The sequence below is a fragment of the Pseudozyma flocculosa genome, assembly GCF_000417875.1.
Source record: "Pseudozyma flocculosa PF-1 unplaced genomic scaffold scaffold00017, whole genome shotgun sequence".
Classification (NCBI taxonomy): domain Eukaryota; kingdom Fungi; phylum Basidiomycota; class Ustilaginomycetes; order Ustilaginales; family Ustilaginaceae; genus Pseudozyma; species Pseudozyma flocculosa.
The window spans coordinates 571,652-586,691 of NW_006920885.1; the positions used below are offsets into that span (position 1 = coordinate 571,652).

Sequence of the window (15,040 nt, forward strand, 5' to 3'; positions counted from 1 at the left end):
ACAAGTCGGCCTTCCCCTCGCTCTCCTAAGCTGCCAGCGAGCAGCCGAGCGAGGTGCGGCAGGGTGAGCGCGTGAGTGGCTAGGGCGCCGTCCTTCGAGGTCGGTCCCGGTCGCTCCCCGATCTACCCCTGCCCCAAACTCGACCAGATCATCAGGTTGGCGCTGCGTTTCGACCTTGGTTCCTGTCGCCATCGATCTGTGGAAGTCGGGAGGAAGGAGAGGAGGCAAAGGCTGCAGCCGGCATGCAGGCGTTTTCCCTTTCATTGGAGGTTGCGGGCCGTCTTGGAAATGCCATCCTGGATGGTACGATGCTGCCACATCTCATCAAACATGCACGGAGTCGACCCTCGGCCTCTGTCCTTGTCGATGACGAGGATAGACGCGGGGCGGGGAGGTCCGCTTTTCTATCGCTCCAGTACCCAAACCCCATCCACCACGCACGCTGGCGCATCCGCGTGTCTATGCCGTCTATCCACCATCTCGCCATCCTCGCGGTGGACCCTCCCCTCTTCGATTACCTTCCCGTCTCCTCCTTCCACCCTCTTCGACCTCCTCGTCCCCCTTCACCTTGTCTTCCACACAAACTCACCAACCCCACCAAAAGAGAATGCAGAATCGTTTTCCAAGCAGATGATGACGACGCCTCTTCGTCTGGGACGGGGCTACGTGCGAGCCCGCAGCAAAGGGGGGCGTCGATGTGAAGAGCGAGCAGCTGGGCGCATCGCGCCCGACTTGGCGGACAGGGCCGGGTCGGAAAGCTACGACGCCGATGCTGCTGATTTGCGGCTCGGCGATAAGAGGGCCCTCGTATGTCTGTGCTGATCGCTGGTAGGAAGCGGTACGTCGATGATAGGCGCCGTATGGCTTCCCATGGCAAGCTCGAAGCGCATCAGAAGTCGACTCGGAGAAGTGGCAGAGGCTGGGCTGGCGTGTCGCGCGTCGCGGAGGCCAGCCTGGTGCAGGGGGGACAGTGCAGAGGCGCAGGCAGGCCGGGCCAGAGGCAGACCAACACGAGACGCGCGAGCCGAGCGAGGTTGCCAATTAATTTCCTACGTCTTCACCCACCACCTTCCACACCCTCTCTGGCCTCGGCCGTCGTCTCCTCGACATCAGCGCTTCCGCTCGTACACAGACAGAGAGCTTCGCACTTGGATAGCGAAGCCATCCCCTTCGAGGCTCTTCAAGCACAGACCGAGCCGCCGTTGCAGCGACTCGCAGCCCAACCTGGTGCTGCCACCTCCACTTACCTTGTCCCCAAAGCCTCGCCCCACCACACTTCCGCGCCGCTCAGTCCTGCCGCTCGAGCGAACCAGCATTGCATAGCAACCGACCTCTCGAGATGCGATCGTCCTCCAATTACGCTAGGAGGGACCGCAGGAGGCCCGCCGAAGACGTTGAAGCCGAGTCGAGTGCGCAGGCCCGCAAGCGCCAGGCCATGGAGCCTCCGCCCCCGCCACATGCGAATGGCGGCAATGGAGCACAGGCTGGCGAGTCGTACGGCAACGGAGGGGGTGCCGAAGGCGACGGAGACGAAGACGATGACGAGGTCGACTTCTCGCTGCTGCCCGCCGAAGGCATGCCGGAGACGGACAAGGCCAAGAAGGCCGCCGAGGGACTCGGCGACGATGCGGTGCTCCAAAAGTCAATCGACCTGGTCCGCTTCTCGCTTGCCTGCGAGTACAGCAAGACTGCGATCAAGAAGGATGCTGTATCGAAAAAGAGTGAGCGGTCCTGACTGCCCAATGGCGACGCCGGCTCATCCCCGGCCTTGGTCCTGTCAGTGGACTGACTCGCTGATATCGCAATCGACGCTCTATCTTGACTCCGCCGCGGCTCGCAGTTCTCAACGGCCGGCAGGGCGCAGCAGCATTTCCCGTCATCTTCAACAAGGCGCAAAGGATCCTCCGCAGCACGTTCGGGTACACCCTCGTCGAGCTGAGGCCGGCAGGCTCGGAGAACCAGCAGCTGCAAAAGCAAAACGAGACGGTGACCCAAACGGCTGACCCCGAGAGCTCGAGCAGGGGCAGAGCTGCCGATAAGAGCAAGCAGTCGCAGCGCGAGGATGCCGCCAAAGGTGAGCTGCCTCCCTTTCTCGCCTCGTACAGGCCGCCAATTCCATGAGGATGAACCTGCTCATCCATCTCTGCATCCGCCTCCTGCGTACATGCCTCAACAGCGAGCTCGACGACCAAGTCGTGGGCGCTGAGGTCGGTCTTGCCGCTTCAGCTCATCGGGAGGTTGTCGGCCAGGAATGACGATTTGGCGCGTGCGCTGCATGCTGGCGGTGAAGACTCTGCGGTGACGGCCGACGAGACGGGCACGGCTCTTGACTGGAAGAAGGCTGATCTTCAGCTCGGCAGCATTGGCTTGCTCTACGTCATACTCAGCCTCATCCTACTCAACGGCAGGGCCATCAGCCAAGGTGAGGATCGTCCCCATGGCCGACATAACGCGGGATGGTGCGTATCGACATGACAGGGTCGTCGACTGACCGCAATTCTCCCCGCATTTGGCCTCTTCTTCACTGCTACCGCAGCCCAACTGCTGGCCTACCTGCGACGTCTGCGCCTGTATCCTGAGGCGAGGCTACCGAGCAAGGTGCAGGTCGACGGCGCTGGACACGGTGGTGGCGATGCCGCGACCCAGGGAGCGACGCAGCGAACCCACCACGCGCGCGGCCGGCGAGCGGATGGCGGCGAGGCGTCGTTGGACGAGTTTCTGTATCTGCTTCGCAAGCAACACTACCTCGAGCGCAGCCGGACCGACGTGGTTGCGGCTGCGGGCAGTACGCAGGCGACGCAGCGCCACGCCACCGGGTCGCGGATGCGCGACGACGAGGAGGGGGCGTCTTACGAGTGGCGGTGGGGCAGCCGCGCCGAGGCCGAGGTGAGCGAGCAGAGCATCGCCAAGATGGTTGAGGCCATCTTCCACGAGGACGAGGCGACGGCGGGGGCCGACGAGGGCGAGCAGCATCCCGACGATGCGCAGGTGTCGCGGCGCAGGATGGCCCAGCGCCGGGAGTCGCTGCTGCGCGACATTGAGACGGCGGCCGGGTCGCAGCTTCTGGCCCTGTGACGAGAGAGCAGTGTCGCTCACGGGGCCGACTGCGGCAGCTGTCTTTGAAGGCTGAGCCAGCAATGCGACGACGTTCCCGATGCGCATCCAGACACAACTCAGCTCCGGCTGACCAGCCCGTGCTGCCGGTTTGGACAGAGATTCGTGCGTTCGGACGATGGACGTGAGCATGCGCATATCGCCCTGCGATGAAACAGGCAAGCACGTAGCCGCCAATCGGTCAGCAGGCTGTCAGCAGCACGGCGGATAGGTCCGTCTGCTGCGACGATAGAGCGACGGAGACAGCGAGGTGAGCTTGCTTGGGTTTGATCGGAGGGGCGCGGCAAGATCCGATAAGAGAAGGTGCCCGCCTCTCTGCTTTGCGCGCAGTCGACGCGCACTTGTTGGGGAGGCGGGCAGCCAGAGGCCAGGTGGATGGCGCATCGGCGCAGCGCGGTCGAGGCGGAAGAAAGGAAAACCAAGAAGCAAGCAGGCGCAGCCAGCCACGCCGAGTAGAGTGGGCCCGCCCACGCACCACCGGCCGTCGGCACGGCTTTGCTTGCCGGTGCTGCCTTCTCTTCCTGACTACTGACTCTTGCCTTCGAGCCCTGGCCTGGCCTCTTCCCCCAGCAGCTGAAAGGCCAGGCCAGGCAGGGTCCTCTGGCCCTGCGCCCTCCTCCACCCCACGTTGCCCTTGCCCTCGGGGTCTTGGGGGGGAAAGAGAGCCCAAAAGCCCTGGCCTAGCTTCGCTCAGGGTCAGGACCGTGCATGCGAGCAAGCAGGCCAACTCGAGCGTCTCCTCTCGACCTCACCAACCATCTCCGGCACCTCTCCCTTTCTTCCACCTCGTCTTCCATCTTGCCTCACTCGCCTTCCATCTTGCCTCACTCGCCTTCCATCTTGCCTCACTCGCCTTCCATCTTGCCTCACTCGCCTTCGTCGCCACTCACTCGCATTGGATCTCCTCTCCTGCTCCAATCCAACCTCCACCGCCCCCTCCCAGCCTAGCTCAGACTTCTACCAAAATGGGCGCAGCCTGCAAGGACGACGGCAACCAGTCGCTCACCGTCACCGACAACCGCACGGGCAAGGTCTACCAGATCCCCATCACCCGCAACTCGATCCCCGCCACCGCCTTCAAGGCCATCAAGGCCGACCCGAGGACCCACTGGCTCACCGACCGACCCGAGGACGAGACCGAGCAGGGCCTCCGCGTCTTCGACCCGGCCTTCCAGAACACGGCCGTCGTCGAGAGCCGCATCACCTACATCGACGGAGCCAGGGGCGTCCTCCGTCACAGGGGCATCCCCATCGAGCAGCTCGTCGAGAAGTCCTCGTTCCTCGAGACGGCCTACCTCATCATCTACGGCCAGCTGCCCTCGGGACCCAGCCTGAAGACGTTTGAAGACGAGGTCCTCCACCACACCTACCTGCACCAGGATGTCGAGCGCAACCTCGCCACGTTCCGCTACGACTCGCACCCCATGTCGATCCTCACCTCGGCCTTTGCGACGCTCGGCGCCTTTGCACCAGAGGCCAACCCTTCCCTGGCCGGGTCCAAGGTCTATACCAACGCCGCCAGCGGCAACCTCGAGGCCCTCAAGCTCATGGACAAGCAGATCCTCCGCATCATTGGCAAGGCGCCCACCCTTGCTGCCGCCGCCTACCGCGTCAGGCAAGGACGCCCCTTCAACCGCCCCCCGCAGGGCCTGTCGTACACTGAGAGCCTCCTGTACAGCATGGACCATCTCAGCGGCACCGAGTACCGCCCCAACCCCGTCTTCAGCAACGCGCTTGACAAGCTGTTTATCATCCACGCCGACCACGAGCTCAACTGCTCGACCGCGACCGTCCTGCAGGCGGGAAGCAGCCTCGTCGACCCCTACAGCGCCGTCGCAGCCGGCTGCGCCGCCCTCTACGGACCATCCCACGGAGGCGCCGCAGAGGCCTGCGTGCGTCAGCTCCTCGAGATCGGAACGCCAGACAACGTGCCGGGCTTCATGGCTGCCGTCGAGAAGCGCGAGCGCGTGCTGGTCGGGTTCGGCCACCGCGTGTACCGCAACGTCGACCCGCGCTCGACGGCGATCCGCAAGATCTGCGACGATGTGCTCAAGGTCACTGGCAAGAGCCCGCTGCTCGAGACGGCGCTGACGCTGGCCGACCTGGCGAGCAAGTCCGAGTTTATGCGCTCGCGCCAGCTCTACCCCAACGTCGACTTCTTCTCGGGCATCATCTACTACGCCATGGGCATCCCGCTCGACTTTTTCCCCGTCCTCTTTGCCGTGCCCCGCTGCGTCGGCTGGCTGGCCCACTGGCGGCAGAGCATGCTGCAGCGCGGCGGCGTAAAGATCTGGCGCCCGCGCCAGGTCTATGTCGGCGAAGGCGAGCGCGACTACGTCGACGTCGACGCGCGCAAGGAGAGCTGGGGCGCCTCGGTCTTTGACGCCCCCGTCCAGGTCACCCACGGTGGCGACACGATGCGCAACCGCCTTGCCACCTACCGCGACGAGGCGGGCAAGCTGCACACCAGGAGCAGGCTCTAGGCAGCCAGCCTCGTGTCGCGCACCAGTTCGGAACGGTGGTCGCGCGTACGCTTGTACGGCCAGAGTCTCGGGCCCCTCCGTTCTTTCGGCGCCTTACAACGTCCCGACTGTGGATCAGCCGTCTTTGTTCATCTCTCAGCTCAGAATCAACGATCGATTGGTCTTTCTTTGACGACGAGGTCTGGCGGGCGCGGTTCTGCCCCGATGCAGTGTGGCTCTTCACGTTGGGCCACCGCGACTCGAGTGCGCCTATGGTCTCACGTCGGGCCCTGCCGCAATCACTTGGCATCGTCATCTTCGTCATCGATCAGCTCATCTTCTTCGTGTTCCTCCTCGACGGCCAGATCGACGACCGCTTCGGTCTCGGCCTTGGTGCACGGCGAGTCAACGCGGGCCCTCTTGTTGCCTCCCTGCCTCGTGGCGCCGACCAAGTCCTTGGAGCCGCCGCACAGCTCCTTGACGAACTTGAGCTTGAGGCCAGCCAACTTGTTGTTTACCTGATAAACGAGGCGGCGAGGATCGATCGGCCCAGGTACTGTCAGTCAGGCCGAGCAGGATGCGCGTGTGGGGCACATTCTGAGGCGAAGGCAGCGGCGCACTCTCGATGAGTTCCTCTGTTCGAGACCGGGCATCTTGCAGATCTCCTGCGTGGGGTCGAAGGCCGACAGCGTCCCGCCATCGGCGCGGTAGGTGAGTTACGGCCGACTGCTCGAGGTGATGCGTAAACATGAACTCACGGAGCTGCTCCGCTGCGCCAAGTCAAACATGGCGTTGAGAAGGACACTGAGCTCCTCTGCGCATATGGACACAAAACGGAGGCGGTACATTGTCCTCGCCCGATCAGACTCCGTCACTGACCCTGATCTGTTGCAGTCGTCGTCCTTCCTCCTGGGTCCGGTCACGCTCAAAGCACGGCGACACGTACCGACAGACCAAGGAACCTTCTCAGCGCGTCGCGTGCAGGTCCGCTTCTTCCTGCCTTGCGACGACGTCGCGGATGCGGCTGCTGCGGGAGGATGGTCGCTCTTCTTGGTCGACCCCTCCTCGGCCGTGTCCGAGTCCGGGTCAGACTTGGTGTCCAGCTTGGTGATAGCGGCGGGTGTAGCTCGTCCTCGGCCTGCACCACGACCGCGTCCTCCGCCGCGTCCACGTCCACGTCCACGTCCGCGACCGCGACCGCGACCGCCGGTACTGCTCTCGACGGCGACGGTGGTGATCGATGTCTGTCGATGTCGAGTCCTCAAGATGCACGTGAGTGTAGGTGCCTCGCAACGCAGAGCGACACTTCAACCGTGGCTTACCATGTCGGTGTCTTCTTCGAGTTGCTAGACAGTCAGACAAAGTCGATGGTGAGAGTGCTGATGGAGGTGTGCAGGGATGAAGATGCATGCATTGCGAGGAGAGGTGCCTTTATCCTGCCTGGGCCTTGCCTGCTCCGCGTCGAAGCAGAGCAGCACCACTGTTCCTGGATCGATACAAGGCTCAGCCGTGCGGATGCGGAGGTGGCCTCGGGCACGCGACACTCTGACGACGCAGCGGCGCGGCTCCCATCGCCAGCTTTCCACCCCAATCAACCAAAGACCCGCTCCTCGCCAACACGCTCTGCTGAAAGCGGAGCTATGCGCGTCTGCCAGCCTTTCCGCCTTTCGTATCCGCCTTGCCGCCGTCAGGCGATGGATTGAGGGGACCGGCAACCATTCCTGCCAATTCGAGCGCGTCCCTCGCCGCGCGGTTGATCAGCTTGAATCTGTCCGCGCCCAGGTGGATGCCGCCAAACCACCGCGTCACGACGACAATCACGTTGTTCACCTCCTGGGGTATTGCAGCCAGACGGAAGAGGGGTACAGTCAGCACGGAGTTGGACCAAGTCAAATGACGGCAGGAGCAGCTGCGCGAGTCCGACTCACCAGTAGCGAAAGGAGGTGCGCAAGCCGTCCGCCGGCGGCCGACTCGCCGTCATCGTCGCAGTCGCGATGGATGACGCCATCATTAGTCTGGCAAACCCATGCGTTGATTGTGGGATGCGCGGCCTTGGCGACCCTTCGGTCGCTGAGGATCTGCGACAGCACTTCCGGCACCTTCGGCAGTCGAGCGACCGGGCAAGCAGATAAGCGGCAGAAGTCAGCGAGGCTGTCGAGGAAAGATTCGGGCGTCAACCTCCTCGACACCGGGGCACTCACCTCGTCCGGATGCCGTATCCGCGCGGCGTATCCTACGAACACCGACTTGCGATCCGATATCGGATCGGCCTGGATGATCTGCCCCTTGGACGATCGGCGCGACGCCGATGTTTTTGGCGGCTCATCAGCATCAAATGCCGTGACGTCCTCGTCGTGCGTCGCTTGGCCTGCATCTTCGGCAGCCGCATCGTTGCGACGAGAATCGAGTCCTCGATCGTTTGCGTTGGTGAGCCTCGACTGCTCGCGCTCGATCCACCAGTCGGACACCTTTTCCTTGACCCACTCGATGCCCTCAAAGAGGATGACCTCGCCGGTGGACCAATTAACGCCCTGGCTCATGCTGCCGCCGATCCAGTCGCTGGCGCCAAGGTCTGCCGCGCCGCCGCGGGAGTCGTTGGATTCCTTTTGATGGTAGAAGGCACGGAGGATCTCGCCAAAGAGGGAGTGGTCGACGCCGAAGCCTGCGATGTAGCGCGAGAGGAGCTGCAGCTGGGGTGGCTTGGACGAGTGCGGGTAGAAGGCAGGCAGAGTAATTGCGATGCGAATGGGGACGGGCTCGGGATCCGCGGCGGATGGTGAGGCGAGGTGCGGCTCGATTTCCGTCGAGAGGGCGAGTGTGACGCGCGATCCTGGCAGCCAGTCTTGCGGATCTGCCGTTGCGGCTGCCGTCGCCGCAGTCGCCGCCGATGAGCCGGTAGGGTTTGGTGATGCGCCGGGAGGGGCGATGCGGAGGAGGTGGAGCGCCTCGTCGGTATAGATGGACTGAAGGGCCATGAGCTCCTCTGATAGCTGCGCGGCCGCTTGCCTGCGTGTCGCAATGTCCCGAGGCCATTCTGGGTCGTCTTGGACGACGTCGACCGTCGAGGCGAAGGCTCCGTCGGATTGCGAGTAGGATTCGAGGCGAGCGATGAGCTGCGAGATGGCGTCGCCGCCGCTGCTGTCGGTCATGGTGGCGCCTCTGCAGTGACACGGGCAAGGAAGGGCGCAGAGGGCAAAAGGGGAGCGGTCCGCTGCTGAGCACAAGTCGCGTTCCGGTGCGGTGCGGTTCTCGAAGGCTGTCCGCCGCAAGCAACTGGGGGGAGGACGGTGGGGATGAAGCAAAGAAGAAGAAGCAACCCGAGAACAACCACGGGTTGGCCCCGCCCTAGTCGCCGGCGACGCCCCCCCGTGCCGACCCTTCCAGGAAAAGAAGAAGCTCTGCTCGTCGTCGTGTGGAGGCAAAGGTCGAGCTCAGGCCACGGATCCAGCTCACTTGAGGCCACCTCTGAGCGGTCGACACCGTGCGTGGGTGCTCCGCAATCGTGCCCTTGACACGCTCGCGCATCTGCACAAAGTCACAGCTCCAGGCCCCCTTCCAGCGAAGGGCTGCGGGCGCCGCCGAGATGGACCCAAGCATCCTTCGGATTGAAGAACAAAGAACGGGGGACGAGGTTACGAGCACCGTGGCCCCGGACGTGGGCTTAGCCAGACTGGGTCCGCCTTTGACCCGGCCGCGACCTGGTTGGCTGGTGGGCTGGCTTGGCTCGTCTCTTGGCTGCTGCCTAGCCTCTTTTTTTTCGTCGTCGGCGCTTGCCCGAGCCCAGCTGGCTGGCCTGGCCGGGAATGCCAGGTGGCCCCACCGGGCAACGCCAGAGGCAGCAGGCTCGCACCTGCCTCCTGGCCGAGGCAAGGCCAGCCAGGGTCAATCCTCCTGCAGGGCAGCCGGATCAAGCAGAGCAGAGGCGGCAGGCGCGGTCAGAGTCACCCGCAAACCAGCCGGATGGCCGGGGCCGTCGTCGGTTGTCCCGTCGCTCGGCCTCGCCCTCTGGCCTCCTCCAACAAACATACGTACCTCCTGGCCTGCTTGCTTGCTTGCTTGCTTGCTTGCTTGCTTGCAACTCTTCCCCACTTCACCGTCACCGCCGCCGCCGCCGCCGCTGCTGCTGCCTGCTGCACAAGCCCCCGATCTCCACCTCGGAACCTGCAGGAGACGAGCGACCATCTTTGTGCTGCTGCTGCTCCTCTCTCTGCTGCCACAGCGAGCCGACTTCTCCTTCTTCGCTCGACGACCATCATCGACCGGGATTGCTCCATCCGCCACCATCATCATCTTTACTCCGTCAATTCGTCTTAGCTCCTCCCCAATCGCCTTCGTAGCCGCGCGTCTGAGACGGGCCGTCTCCTACCCGCTGTAGCCATCAAGGCACACTGGCCCCTTCTCCGCGTTCGTCGGAATCGCTCCGAGGGCCTCTGACCCGCCTGGCCCACTAGCCCGGCGCAGTCTGGCAAACGTCGAGGCATGTCGGCTGCCGTCAAAGCTGCCCTCGCCGCCCGGCGGGCTGCCAACCGCTCCCGCTCCACCTCGCCCTCGAAACCGGCTCAGTCGAGTGATCAAGAGCCAAACCACCTCGGCTCACCCGCCAACCAACTAGACTCGGCCTTCATCAGCCCCTTTGGCTCCCCCAAGCCCCGCGGCAGGGCCCTCGGAACGAGCACCGCAAACAGCGGCGCCGACGCCGCTTCCGCCGACGCCGGCGACGTGATCCAGAAGCCCATCGAAGACATTGTCCGCAGCAGCGTCGACAACGGTCGAGCCAACCTCGCATCGCGCTCGCCCGCCCTCACAGAGGTGCCCCATCTCCTCCTCACCCTCCTCTCCGACGAACCGCCGACGTGGTTCCAGCAGATCCCCGACGACGAGCGTGGGCCCTGGTACGCTCGCGAGGAGCTCCGCACGCTCCAGCTCGCCAACAACGACATCCAGCACGTCAGCCCCAGAATCTCCGAGTTCCCTCTGCTCAGCAGGCTCGAACTGCAGAACAACCGCATCGCCTCGATCCCAGACTCGTTCTTCCACCTCACCGCCCTGACCACCGTCAGCCTCGCCAACAACGGCCTCACCGCCGTCCCCACCTGCCTGCTGGCCATCGACACCCTCGTCACTCTCAACCTCGCCCGCAACAAGATCAGCAAGCTCTGGGATGACGCCTCCGTCCTGCACGCTCGAGGCGAGCGCGAGCAGTGGGATCGTGACCAGGCTCGGGCCGACGACAGCGTGTGGTCCGGTCTCTCGGGTGGAAACAAGGGAAAAGCGGTCAAGCCGCTGGCAGGAGCCAGGGAGGCGCCCATGCATGGCCTCAAGTCCCTCGACCTGAGCAAAAACAAGCTCGACAATGCCGCGCTCGGGATCCCGGACCTCTCGCGCAGAAAGCATGCCGCCGCCTCTGCTGGCGGTGCTGCGTCGTCACCGGTGCGACTGCCGCCATCGCTTAAGAAGCTCGATCTAGGCCATAACGCCCTCCGCGGTCCGATCTCGATATTGGCCTTCGCAGGCCTGTCGCAGCTCGAAGACCTGAGCCTGCGAGGCAGCGGCATCGGCGACGACGTCTTCCTGGCGCAGAATGACGAGAGCGCTGCTGCCACGCAGGCTTTCACGGCGTTGACGACCCTGGATCTCGGTGGATGCGAGCTCGACGATCTGAACAGGCTGGAGGAGCTGTTCAGCTCCAAGCCAACCAAGCCAGCCGAGTCCGCTCTGATCGCCGATACCGTGGTCCAGCCTGGTGACCGGGAGGCAGAAGAAGACCTCCGCGTTGCCAGCACGGGCGTTGCAGCCCACCAGCTCGTTCGGGTCGCGAACCGGCAATCACCGTCCGACCTAGACAGGATGGTGAAAAACAACGATGGCGCCGTCCTCTGCCTCTTGCTCGATGGCAACCCGCTGCGTGAGGAGGCGCTCAAGCAGAAGAGAGGCATCCGAGCCTCTGCCTCGCCCGTCAAGCGTGCCAACCCTTCGGCGCCCCCCAACGACGCGACTGCGGCTCTCCAAGCACAGGACCCAGCGATCGCCGCCGTCAGCCGCACCTCGAGTCCTGCGATGCCATCGATGCCGGGGACGCCGTCGCGTGGGGTCGCCGATGGCGCCGACGCCGGGACCTCTGCCGAGCCAGATGCCGGCCCTGGCGCAGGTGGCGAGAACATTCTCCACCAGTTCCTCCGCGGCCGCTCGACGCCTCGACGGGTGCCCGATGGCATCAACAAGACCGGCCTTAGCGACTGGGACGGAGAGGCGAGCCCAGTCCGTCCCAGCCGAGGCTCCAAGGATCGCGGTACGTCTCAGCAGCGGTCCAACTCGGACGAGGCCGCGGACAAAGACCCAGGCAGCGCTCTGGCGACCGCCAAGCTCAGCACCAAGAAGAAGGAGGCTCTCGGGCAGGTGCCCTGCAAATTCTTCCGCAGCAACGGCTGCTCGGCCGGCAGCTCCTGCCCGTTTGCCCACACGCTGCCCGGCGATGGCCAGCAGAAGGCGACGTGTCAGTGGTTCCTGAAGGGGAGCTGCCGCTTCGGACACAAGTGCGCGCTGGCCCACGTGCTGCCAGGACAACCGATGAGCGTTAGTCTCCCTCTTTGCGTCTGACTGATGGCCCTTGCTGCCTCTGCCGGCAGCGTGATGGTTGCGGTTGCTGCGCTCGCTCCCCTCGTCCCAACGGCCGCCACATTCTCCGGGCCATCTTGTGGTCGCAGACCTGTCAGCTGACTCCGTTTCCTCGCTCCGCTTTTTGCTCCGCGCTGCTATTTCCTGGACTGCTGCAGATGGATCGCAAAAATAAAAGAGCAGCGCAGCATGGACAGCCGCTGCCGCAAGCGCCGACGCAGACGGTTCAGCCAACTAGCGCCAGCAGCGGATCGCAGCAGGCCTCAAACAGGGCGCAGCAGAATGGCCTCGCCCAGCATCCAATTCCCTCTCAGCTGCAGACTTCCCGTCAGCAGATGTCAGACCCTCAGCAGCCTCACTCCCAATTCTCGCAGCAGCAGCCGACCTCATCTCCTTCCTACCTCCAGCAGCAGCACCACACGCCCCAGCCTCCGGGTCAGCGGCAGTCGTACCAGCAGCAGCCAACGATGCTGTCGGATGCGGCGCGCCAGCAAGTGCACTCGTTCAGCGGGCGAGACCACGAGCTGCCGTTTGGCTTACCCGACGACCTGCAAGCCGTCTCGCCACCGCCAAACAGTGCAACCCGTTCCCTTCTAGACACGCTCAACGGACCGACTGCGGAGCGCAGCAAAGAGGCTCTTGTCACGCCGCAGCACCGTGCGAACCTTCTGAGCGAGCTCAACAACGCCGGATCGCTCAGCTCCTCGCAAAGACCGCTGGCCGTTCCAGGCACCACGGCGTCCTCAAGCTTTGGCGCCGCGCACCCAGGTCATGGCGGCCTGAGCCTCGGCAGCCCGCCCGCAGCTAGGGCTTTCGGCACAAGCCCGTTCAGTCACCCAGGGGGACACGGTCTCTTCTTCAGCGGCAGCCAGGACTCGGAAGGGGGTGCTGGCCCCTTTGCGCGGACCGGGCGCGATGCAATGTTCGGGGCGCGCAGCATGGGCCGGATCGACGACGCTGGCACCAAGGCCAAGTGGTGGAGCAGCCTTGGCGGCGCCGGGCCAAAGGAGGAAGAAGACGATGACGTTGACAACGACGGCACCGGAGCCGAAGACTTCCTACCGTCGAGCCTATCGGACCTCCTCACCCCTGCCGAGCTGGAGCGGCGGCGTCGCAACTCGCAAATGTCGACCTCGCTTGGCGCTGGTGCCAGGGAGGGTCGGGTCATGCCGCAGAGCCTCCCGGCCCAGGCCGGCGTTGTGCTGGGTAGCAGCTTCAATGAGGCTGGCCTTGGCTACGGGCGGCGTGCCATTGGGGCTGAGCGAGGCCCTCGCGATCCCGCCAGGACCGGCAACATTTCCACCGGCTTCCTTCAGCGAAGTCAGGGCGATGTGGACGATGTGCATGGTCCTCGGCCGCCCGGCGAGCGTCGCTTCTCTTCTGGACTCGACGGCATCGCGCTGAACGAAGGTGCGGTGGCTTCGAGCCCGGGACGCGCGGCACTCCACGCACCCGGGCAGAGCCTGCCGCAGGGCCTGGCCGCAGGGCTGAGCCGGCTTCACCTGGCGGCCGGCCGTACTCCCGATCAGGGCAACCTTGGCGTCGGAAGCGGCAGTAACATCGGCCACCTTTCCGCTAACGCTGCTGGATCTGCATCGCAGCATGCGCAGCCCGGTAACCCTCGGAACCTGGGAGCCCATCTCAACGGCGACTACGAGCTTGGCCCGACCGCTCCATCATCGGTTCTCCCTCACCGCAGCCCGCTCGGCATGGCCATTGGCAGTGGCAGCGGGCGGCTCAGCGGCGCCTTTGGCTCCCCGGGCACCATCGGGTCTGGCGCTCATTTCTCGCCGTCGTCGTTTGGCGCCCAGCGCCGCACATTTGGCGGCGAGCCCGCGTCGATGGAGAGCGACAGCGCAAAGCACCAGCACGCCGTTGGCGCGGGTTCCGGCGTATCTGTTGCCATCGGGACCGGAGCCGGGCCCGGTCGGCCGCATCAGCATCCCGGCATGCAGCGCCTGCGCCCGTCGTCGTCGAGCATCACGCCGCACAGCCCGCTCACACTGCCAGAGTTCACCCACGAGGAGGTCGAGGAGGAGGCCATCTTCGAGCTCGAATGAGGTCCTGCCGTCGAGGCAGTGCCCGCCGCCCGCGCCGCCAAAATTGCACTACGCGCGACTTTGCTGCTGTCCATGCTGCTCAGCTTGACTCTCTCATTGCGATCCCTCTCACGTTCTCTCCCAGCCTTCCCAATCCCCCCTGTCTCCGCACCCCCATCCCTCGTACAAAACGCAACCCTCGACCCCCTGCGCAGCTTCTAGACACGCATACTCGAAATGCATCCGGGCTTGTCCTGGAAAAAATAAAAAGAGGGAATGAGAGAGGCTGTTTGCCAGCCTCTCCATCGACCCCCAATCGAAATTGCAGCCCATCATAGATGCCGAGCGGATCTTACACCATCCTTGTGTCACGCGGTGTGCGGCGGGAGGCTCGTCGATGCGGCGTGGCGTGTCGGCCAGGATGCGCCTAGGCTGACCTCCTCACCCGCGCCACCTCGTCGCGCACCTGCTGACTAATGTAGAGATCCTCGGCCAGGTCCTCGAACGGCGTGTCGCTACCGCCCAGCGAAAAGGCGGCGAGGTCATTGTGGGTGAACTTGTGAGCGGTGCGAAGGTAGACTTCGTCGATGAGGAATTGGGCGCTGTTCGGAGGCGAAGAGCAAGCAGATCCGATGGCATGGGAGATGAGGTGGGATCAAGTCGTGCTTCAGCATCGTTCGCCGCCTCGTGTGCTCGGAGTTGCAGAGCGGTGCAGTGGAGACGGAGGAGGGGGAGGGGGGGGGCGGGGGGGGGGGGGGGGGGGGTAGGGGGGTCGGTCGGCGACGTCGACGGTGACGTGTCGCGCGTCGG

The 15,040-nt window shown here is 64.5% G+C and overlaps 7 protein-coding genes across 7 annotated transcripts in view; 4 read left to right on the plus strand and 3 right to left on the minus strand.

Annotated features, from left to right (window-relative positions):
• The window catches only part of PFL1_05066 (uncharacterized protein), a gene marked incomplete at both ends in the record, with an annotated part of 1,752 nt that extends 1,677 nt beyond the window's left edge, over window positions 1-75 (plus strand). Inside the window, one exon of the mRNA XM_007882595.1 lies at window positions 38-75. Within this exon, the coding sequence (XP_007880786.1) occupies window positions 38-75 (38 nt within the window). The remainder of the gene's footprint in view (window positions 1-37) is intronic.
• Window positions 76-1,339: 1,264 nt separating this feature from the next.
• On the plus strand, window positions 1,340-3,075 carry PFL1_05067 (uncharacterized protein; the record flags this gene model as incomplete). Its single annotated transcript, XM_007882596.1, has 4 exons — window positions 1,340-1,721; window positions 1,841-2,074; window positions 2,177-2,422; window positions 2,537-3,075. The coding sequence occupies 4 exons, from the start codon at window positions 1,340-1,342 to the stop codon at window positions 3,073-3,075; spliced, it is 1,401 nt and encodes a 466-aa protein (XP_007880787.1).
• Window positions 3,076-4,079: 1,004 nt separating this feature from the next.
• On the plus strand, window positions 4,080-5,597 carry PFL1_05068 (uncharacterized protein; the record flags this gene model as incomplete). The annotated part of the gene is made up of 1 exon (XM_007882597.1): window positions 4,080-5,597. The coding sequence occupies one exon, from the start codon at window positions 4,080-4,082 to the stop codon at window positions 5,595-5,597; it is 1,518 nt and encodes a 505-aa protein (XP_007880788.1).
• A 278-nt stretch (window positions 5,598-5,875) lies between these two features.
• Window positions 5,876-6,901, minus strand: PFL1_05069 (uncharacterized protein; the record flags this gene model as incomplete). The annotated part of the gene is made up of 5 exons (XM_007882598.1): window positions 5,876-6,094; window positions 6,197-6,241; window positions 6,335-6,390; window positions 6,523-6,820; window positions 6,899-6,901. The coding sequence occupies 5 exons, from the start codon at window positions 6,899-6,901 to the stop codon at window positions 5,876-5,878; spliced, it is 621 nt and encodes a 206-aa protein (XP_007880789.1).
• Window positions 6,902-7,214: 313 nt separating this feature from the next.
• On the minus strand, window positions 7,215-8,725 carry PFL1_05070 (uncharacterized protein; the record flags this gene model as incomplete). The annotated part of the gene is made up of 3 exons (XM_007882599.1): window positions 7,215-7,409; window positions 7,505-7,675; window positions 7,778-8,725. The coding sequence occupies 3 exons, from the start codon at window positions 8,723-8,725 to the stop codon at window positions 7,215-7,217; spliced, it is 1,314 nt and encodes a 437-aa protein (XP_007880790.1).
• A 1,330-nt stretch (window positions 8,726-10,055) lies between these two features.
• Window positions 10,056-14,251, plus strand: PFL1_05071 (uncharacterized protein; the record flags this gene model as incomplete). Its single annotated transcript, XM_007882600.1, has 2 exons — window positions 10,056-12,149; window positions 12,350-14,251. The coding sequence occupies 2 exons, from the start codon at window positions 10,056-10,058 to the stop codon at window positions 14,249-14,251; spliced, it is 3,996 nt and encodes a 1,331-aa protein (XP_007880791.1).
• Window positions 14,252-14,657: 406 nt separating this feature from the next.
• Window positions 14,658-15,040, minus strand: part of PFL1_05072 (uncharacterized protein) — a gene marked incomplete at both ends in the record, with an annotated part of 1,864 nt that continues 1,481 nt past the window's right edge. The window contains one exon of the mRNA XM_007882601.1: window positions 14,658-14,832. Coding sequence (XP_007880792.1) covers window positions 14,658-14,832 — 175 coding nt within the window. The remainder of the gene's footprint in view (window positions 14,833-15,040) is intronic.